The sequence below is a fragment of the Mandrillus leucophaeus genome, unplaced genomic scaffold, assembly GCF_000951045.1.
Source record: "Mandrillus leucophaeus isolate KB7577 unplaced genomic scaffold, Mleu.le_1.0 Scaffold108, whole genome shotgun sequence".
NCBI lineage: Eukaryota > Metazoa > Chordata > Mammalia > Primates > Cercopithecidae > Mandrillus > Mandrillus leucophaeus.
This window is the reverse complement of record NW_012098987.1, coordinates 817,826-825,769: the sequence shown is the minus strand read 5'-3', so window position 1 is coordinate 825,769 and position 7,944 is coordinate 817,826. Positions and strand designations below refer to the sequence as shown.

Genomic DNA, 7,944 nt, shown 5'->3' with positions numbered 1-7,944 from the left:
AGTTTCATATGGCAAAAACGTAATTTTCTTTCAAGGAGGCAGGAGAGCAATAAGTGTTCACTTCAACATGAGGGGTGCATGATCCATCCTGTGAGTGGATGGGAAAGGGGTTGAGATAGGACAAAAGTTTGGTCTCAGAGATTTCACGGTCTTAATTTGGTCACTTCTGATGAAAAAATAAAGTTGTCCAAAGACACTTTAAAGCCGAAAACCTGAACAGTATATTTTGGGGGTTTCTTTCTGGCTAACTCCTGGAATCACCTTTTTAAAAAAAAAAAAAAAAGTATTTATTTTTAAGACAAGTCTCACTCTATTGCTCAGGCTGGAGTGCAGTGGCACAATCATGGCTCACTGCAGCCTTAGCCTCCCAGGCTCAAGCAATCCTCCCATCTCGGCCTCCTGAGTAGCTGGGACCACAGGCGTGAGCCACCATGCCCAGCTAATTTTTCTTTCTTTTTTTTTTTTTTTTGGTAGAGAATGAGTCTGTCTGTGTTGCCAAGGCTAGTCTTGAGCTCCTGGGCTAAAGGGATCCTCATGCCTCAGCCTCCTGAGTAGCTAGGACTACAGGTACATGCCACTACACCTGGCTAATTTTTGAAATTTTTTTGTAGAGATAAGGTATTGCTATGTTGCCTAGGCTGGTCTTGAACTCCTGGCCTCAAGTGATCTTCCCTCCTGGGCCTCCCAAAGCACTGGGATTACAGGTGTGAGCCATAAACGTGGCCCTAATGCAACTGTTTTGATGCTGAATATGACAAGTATCTTTTTGAAATAACTAGTCTCTCCAAAAAAGAAAAAAGAAAAAGAAAAGAAAAAAAGAGAGTTATAGCAGAGACCGATTTCCTGGGACATGGATTTCTCATACCATTTTTTACCAACAACAGTAAGACTGTTTTAGAGAAGCAGTTGGGGTCCAGTTTATATTTCACAAAACCTTGTTTTGAAGATGCTGGAGGAACACAAGGCTGTGATCCTGCAGAAATACGCACGAGCGTGGCTGGCCAGACGCAGATTCCAGAGTATCCGACGATTCGTGCTCAATATTCAGCTTACTTACAGGGTCCAGCGTTTGCAGAAAAAACTGGAAGATCAGGTAGGTGCTCATAGTGCATCTTTTACATTTACTTTTTCTTACATGGCTGTAGTTTGTTCTGGAGCAGTTCCTTAGCTGTGCTATTACAATGTATGCCCATGTTAGGAGGTTCAGTTTACGTGGACCACCTGAGCTAGGAAACAGAGGTACACTGTAAAGGGTTGCTGCCTGTGGTGGTGTAGGTTATATACTGCACAAATGTGCCTACCTCAGAGGGCAGGTGGGGCTGAGTCCAGCCTGGCTCCACTTGCCAAGGCAGGTGTCCCTGTGTGAAGCTGTGTTGCCTTGAGGCGAAGGTACCTCCTCATTTGCTCAAAGATGCTGTCTGCATGCCAAGCGTGCTGCCTTGGGATGACATCAGCTCAGAGGAGCTGCCATTTCTAATTTTCCCACAGGTGCCTTAGGGTCTAGCTGCAGCCCTGCCTTGTTTGGGAAGATTCCCCATATCATTCCCACTGGTATGAAAAGAAACATCCAAGGCCGGGTGTGGTGACTCACGCCTGTAATCCCAGCACTTTGGGAGGCCATGGCGGACGGATCACCTGAGGTCAGGACTTCGAGACCAGCCTGACCAACATTGCAAAATCCCATCTCTACTGAAAATATAAAATTAGCCAGGTGTAGGGGTGCGTGCCTGTAATCCCAGCAACTCAGGAGGCTGAGGCAGGAGAATCACTTGAACCCGGGAGGTGGAGGTTGCGGTGAGCCGAGATTACGCCACTGCACTCCAGCCTGGGCAACAAAAGCAAAACTCCGTCTCAAAAAAAACAAAAGAAATATCCAGCTGGGCGCGGTGGCTCAAGCCTGTAATCCCAGCACTTTGGGAGCCTGAGGCGGGCAGATCACGAGGTCAGGAGATCGAGACCATCCTGGCTAACACGGTGAAACCCTGTCTTTACTAAAAACACAAAAAATTAGCCGGCTGTCGTGGCGGGCACCTGTAGTCCCAGCTACTCGGGAGGCTGAGCCAGGAGAATGGTGTGGACCCGGGAGGTGGAGCTTGCAGTGAGCTGAGATTGTGCCACTGCACTCCAGCCTGGGCAACAGAGAGTGAGACTCCATCTCAAAAAGCAAACAAAAAAGAAAAGAAAAGAAACATCCGTATGCTGTGGAACACACAGTGTCCAGATCCATAAAACTCACTCGCAGGCCTGTCTCCACTAATCCTGAGGCTCTCCTAAGGTGAGCTTTAAACTTAGCCCTAAGCTGTACCACAGGGGTCCTGAACGAAAGGGTGAGTGGGTGAACAAATAGATTTGGCGTCTGATGGGGTTTCCCTTAGTGTGCTGTTGTGTAACAGGCCTGCCTGCTACACAGCTTGTGCAGAATAACACTTAAAAATAGCTGCGGCCAGCCAGGAGCAATGCCTGCTGGGAGTACCGATGCTGCCTGTCCTAGGTGTGTTAGTTTGCTAGGACTGTTATAGCAAAGTATCATTGACTGGGTGGCTTAAACAACAGAAATTTACTGTCTTACGGTTTTGGAGGCTGGAGGTCCCATATCAAGGTTTTGGCACGGTTGGTTTCTTCTGCGGCGTCTCTCCTTAGCTTGTAGATGGCTGCCACCTCTGTCTGTCTTCACATGATCTTCCCTCCATGCCTGTGTCTGTGTCTTAATCCCCTTTTCTTCTAAGGACACCAATCATATTGGACTAGGGCTCACCCCGAGGGCTGGTTTTACCTTAATTCCCTCTCTAAAGACCCTGTCTTCAAAACAGCGATATTCCTAAGTTCAAGGGTTAAGACTTCAACAAATGAATTTTGGGGGGCACAGTTCAGCCTGTAACACTAAGGTTGTCCTGGTTCGCCAGAATTGGAAACTTCTCACATTAAAATAGCCACCAGTTTGGGAAGACATGGACCCAGCAAGATCTGCCATACTGTTTCACCACAGAGAAGATGCTAACAAATGTCAGTGCAGTGATAAGTGTGATCAGCGTAAAGCAACCTCTCAAATTTGGATGCCGTGTCAAAGGCTATGAGAATTAAATGGAATAGTGTCTTTGTTTGAATAAACCTCTAAACATCTGAATTTTCTTTTCTCTAGAACAAAGAAAACCATGGGCTGGTGGAGAAGCTGACCAGCCTGGCTGCTCTTCGAGCCGGGGATGTGGAAAAGATTCAGAAGCTGGAAGCAGAACTAGAAAGAGCAGCCGCCCACAGGCGAAATTATGAGGAGAAGGGGAAGAGATACAGGGATGCTGTGGAAGAGGTCAGCTGCGGGCGTGTGAGACGGGATGGAAACACGGGGACTCTCTGTGGAAGATGAGTGCTGCAGGCTTTTCCTATGAAGTGGATTTCTGCAGAGCAAATCAGATTTTGCTATCAACTTCCATTACCAAAGGGAGCCTACCTTTTAGGAAGAGCGAGATCAGAGGATTAGAGTCTAGGGGAAGGGAGGAGGTTAATAAAGAGAGAAATGCAACATAGGTTTTCTCTTTCGAGTTTTGCAAAGCGATGATAGGCCCAAAGAGCCCTGGCTGACTGCTTCCCTTTCTTCCAGGATGACCTTGGTCTCCTCTCACTTGTCCTTAAGGTCTGTGCCCTGGAAACATCTTCCCCTGAACAGCGATGCGAAGCTAGGGTAGGGTTTTCATCTCTGGTGTAGTGAAAACAGCAGTCAGCATAAAAACCAGATGCCCTAGATTCAAATCTTGCCTTTGTCTGGCTGGGCAGCCTTGGCTAAAGTCCCTTACCCTCTCTGAATTTTAGTTTCCTCATATAAAAAAATGAGAATAACAAAAAAGGACTGACAGAATTGTTGTGAGAATAAAATCATCAGATGAAATACTTTAGCCAAATGCCTACCATAATGAACTTTAGTTTCCTCCTGTATAAAATGAGAATAACAAAAAGAGATTGACAGAATTCTGTGAGAATAAAATGGTCAGATGAAATAAGTTAGCCAAATGCCTGTGGTGAGTCCCTGCAAAAGTGTGAGCCAGTGTGTTCTAAGAAGGTGATCTTTATTACCATCCACTCTGCCGCATTTTGGGTTTTTGTTTTTTTTTTTTAGACGGAGTCTCGCTCTGTCACCCAGGCTGGAGTGCAGTGTAGTGGCACGATTGCAGCCCACTGCAACCTCTGCCTCCCGGGGTCAAGCAATTCTCCTTCCTCAGCCTCCCAAGGAGTAGCTGGGATTACAGGCACACACCACAACACCCGGCTAATTTTTTGTATTTTTAATAGAGGTGGGGTTTCACCATGTTGGCCAGGCTGGTCTCGAACTCCTGACCTCCAGTGATCCACCCCCGCTTGACCTCCCAAAGTGCAGGGATTACAGGCGTGAGCCACTGCACCCGGCCTCTGCTGCATTTTCAAAGTCCTAGCATCCAGGGTTGGTGGATTGGAGGCCCAGAAGACATCCCTTTGCCCTCCCCATGCCCCGGTGCTGGGTGCACCAACACTGCTGCCGTGGGCATTGCCAGCTGCCAGTCACCATCAGTCAGCACCATGGGCCTGCTGCCAGCCCAGCAGACACTTGACCAGGAGAAGCCAAAATGATAGGAATTCTGCTGCGCTCACACATCCTTCGTGAGTCATAACAATTGCAAAGTGTGAATCCCTTTACGCCATCAACTGCGTAATCGTAGCATATTCGATATATAAAGTCCCGTGGCTATTGAGAAGCTCGGCAAAAGGAAGAGGTATGTCCCTGACATCGAGGAGGTCTTGGATGTGTCCTTGCTCCTTGTTTCAGCCCTTGCTGGCCAGGTCGGGAATAGTGTCACCTTCGAAGTCATGTTGAGCCCTTGCATGTGAAACTAACGGCTGCGTCTTACAGTGGGCTGGTGCTAGCTGTTATCTATGGACAGGAGCTGAGAAAAAATAAACTAATTTAAGAATAGACATCTTTTTGCCAAGAAAGGCAATGGTGACAGCTTGAAGTGAGGTTTTCAAAAAAGTTTGTTTTTTCCCCTTCCCTCTGCTAGAAGTTGGCAAAGCTTCAGAAGCATAATTCAGAACTGGAAACACAGAAAGACCAAATACAGCTGAAGCTTCAAGAGAAGACTGAAGAGTTGAAAGGTAAAGCTCAGGGGGCACAAATCCAGACATTCACTGATTTAGTCACTCAGTAAACGGTACTGGGGGTGACCAGTTTTAGAACCAGGGGTCTCTGGTGTACACTTAGTTTAGTGAGACAATTTTTGCTCACAAGGAATAGCCATATTTAAGTCGTCGTAACTTTGCCCTACAGATTCGTCTGTTTTATTTCCATCTTTTGTCAGACAGCACAGCAATTCCTCTCTGTGCCTCAGAACTTCCTGGGCCCTTTGCAAAGTGCAGATGGTTGGACCGTGAGCCCGGAGCTTTTGCATCGGGGAATGGGTGTGTGTGTGTCTGTGTGTGCGCATGGGTGTGTAGTGGTGTCAGAGGTGGTTCAGACGTCTAATTTTAGAAAACTTTCATGGTAATCCTGATGTGCAGTCAGAGTAATGCTGTGGTCATGTTTGGTGCTCACCAAAGATTTGCAGAAAAAATTCAGATCTGTCAGAGTTAATTAGCCTAAGTGATACTCATGTCCTCTGCTACTGTCCTGCCCAGAGTGAAGGGCAGACCCTGGAACCAGTAGGTATCACTTCCTTTAGGGGTGTGGAACAGCTATGCTTAGCCTAGCTCTATACATTTGAGCTTTTCAGCTCAAATTCAACTTGACAATACTTGCTTGCTGTATCCCAGAAAAGGCAACAGGCAACAGAGCCTGGCGGTCCCTGACCACATAGTTTAAATCACCACTGTCAGTGATCTTGCCTAGGGATCTCTTCCTTGAGCTCCAACGTGGGGGCGGCAGGAGCACGAGGGTTCAGGCCTGGGGATTCTGCACACACCTCCGGCCCAGCAGATGGTGGATATGATGGGAGCCAGAGGAGCGCAGAGCCCTGGGAGTTCAGGGCAGAGAGTGGGAGGAGCGAATGTTAGTGAAGAGGGAGTAAACAACCTGACACCAGGGCACTGGGGCAGGAAAGGCTGTGCCCTCCTGTTCCAGGTAGTGTGTGCCCTCCACCCCGTCTCTGTAGGGCTGATGGTGTGGGCACCGGAGCCATGCGAATGTCAGAGATGAACAGGAGCATGTCAGAGGTCCGGGAGTAAACCTTGAACCTGAGTTAGGAAAGGGTTTCCCCACCTCCACCCTTTTTATTACAGCACACTCCTCTTGGGTGGTGGTTGTGGGTTTTTTCCCCCCTAATTTCAAGTAGAATTTCCCACAAGGGCATTTACATTCTCAGGAATATAACCTGAAAATTATGTTTCTGAGACCATGTCATGTTTGGGTGAGTAATTTTATATCCTCTTCCAAAAAGTCCATGAAAACTTTCAACGTAATATTTATAAACTGCTTATCCTGTGCGCCTCCCCCCTCCTGGCAAACAGTGTTTTGTGAACAGCACCAACCTTTACCTATGCTTGTGACCTAAGACCCAGGGATGCTCTCAAATGCTATTTCCCCTTTTTGAGATTCTGACTTAACATGGACATAATCCCGTTCCCCTTGAGAAGTAAATCACATTCGAGCAGCTTCTGTAGCCCATCTGCAAATGGCCCAAGATGGTAAGCACTAGAATTAAAGCCAGTGCTTTTGGTTAATTGAAAATTGAAGTTATATCAAACGTGTTGGCTTCTAAATTAAAGCTTGAGCATTTCCCCCAGTATTTCCTGGCTGCCTCACAACGTTCTGAAGCAGTCATTTTGATTCCGAAACATTTGGCACTACGTTAGACAAACTATTAAACCGTTGGCTTAAAAAAAAAAGGTAATTTGGAGAATCGCTATCGACACTGCACCCCGAGGACTCCTTCTGGGGCGGGGCTCAGAGGTGAGGTAGATCTCAAGGATGAGATGTCAGCTCAGTGCAAACAGGAGCATCGCCGTTTGAGGGGCTGCATTGCCTTTCTCCCATTGTGATGATCCCTGTGGCATACAGGTGTGTTGGGAATGTGGGGTTGTCACAGCCATGGAACGTCCTGCCCCTCGGTCTGCAGACTTTGTGTTTGCAACTCTTGTATTTCAGTGTTAACAGCTGCCTTTTTGTACTTCCTCTTTCCCAGACATTTAATTATTTTCTTGGTTATCACAGATGAGTGGTTCTCAGCTTTGCTGCCGCCTCACCCCCAGACATTTGGCAATGTCTGGAACCAATTTGGGTTGTCACAACCGGAGCAGAGGTGCTACTGGCTTCTAGAGGGTAGAAGCCAGGGATGGGCAGCCCCCTCTCCACAGCAAAGAATTATCCAGCCCATAGTAGCAATAATGCCAAGACTGAGAAACCTTGTCACAAATGGATCATTTTCTTCCCAAATGGTTTCTATTTATTTTTAATGATATTCATTGTCTGAAAGCCAATATATCTATTTTAATAAATAACAGACCAATAAAAGTACTATAAATGAAACTATTTATTGATAATTCCAACCTAACAAATTTGTGAGAATTATTATTTTGAAACCCCCTCATCTGTATTTCTTCTTTATAAAAAATGACCTATGCTCTCATTGTAAGTCCTGTTAATAATAAACATCACATGATTGTCCTGATAGTCTCACTTTCTGAAACATAACATGAAACAATCAAGGCATTGATTTGGCAGACATATCTCAAAAAGCATTCTCTTTTTACAGAAAAAATGGACAACCTCACCAAGCAGCTCTTTGATGATGTACAAAAGGAAGAACGGCAAAGAATGTATGGAATCTAGTTTGCCTTAAAGCTACTTTCTTTCTTCTCTCTGTGCTGTTTTATATTTTCCATCTCAGTTTGCATATAGGAGATCACAGATACAAGAAAGTGGGGTGTGACTATCTGTGATATAGGAGATCACAGATACAAGAAAGTGGGGTGTGACTATCTGTGATA

At 46.2% G+C, this 7,944-nt stretch overlaps 1 protein-coding gene across 1 annotated transcript in view; it reads left to right on the top strand.

The window, feature by feature from the left end:
• MYO5C (myosin VC) overlaps positions 1-7,944 on the top strand; it is a 120,246-nt gene that overhangs the window by 69,690 nt on the left and 42,612 nt on the right. The window contains 4 exon segments of the mRNA XM_011986298.1: positions 947-1,093; positions 3,140-3,304; positions 5,025-5,118; positions 7,710-7,773. Of these exon segments, the coding sequence (XP_011841688.1) occupies positions 947-1,093; positions 3,140-3,304; positions 5,025-5,118; positions 7,710-7,773 (470 nt within the window).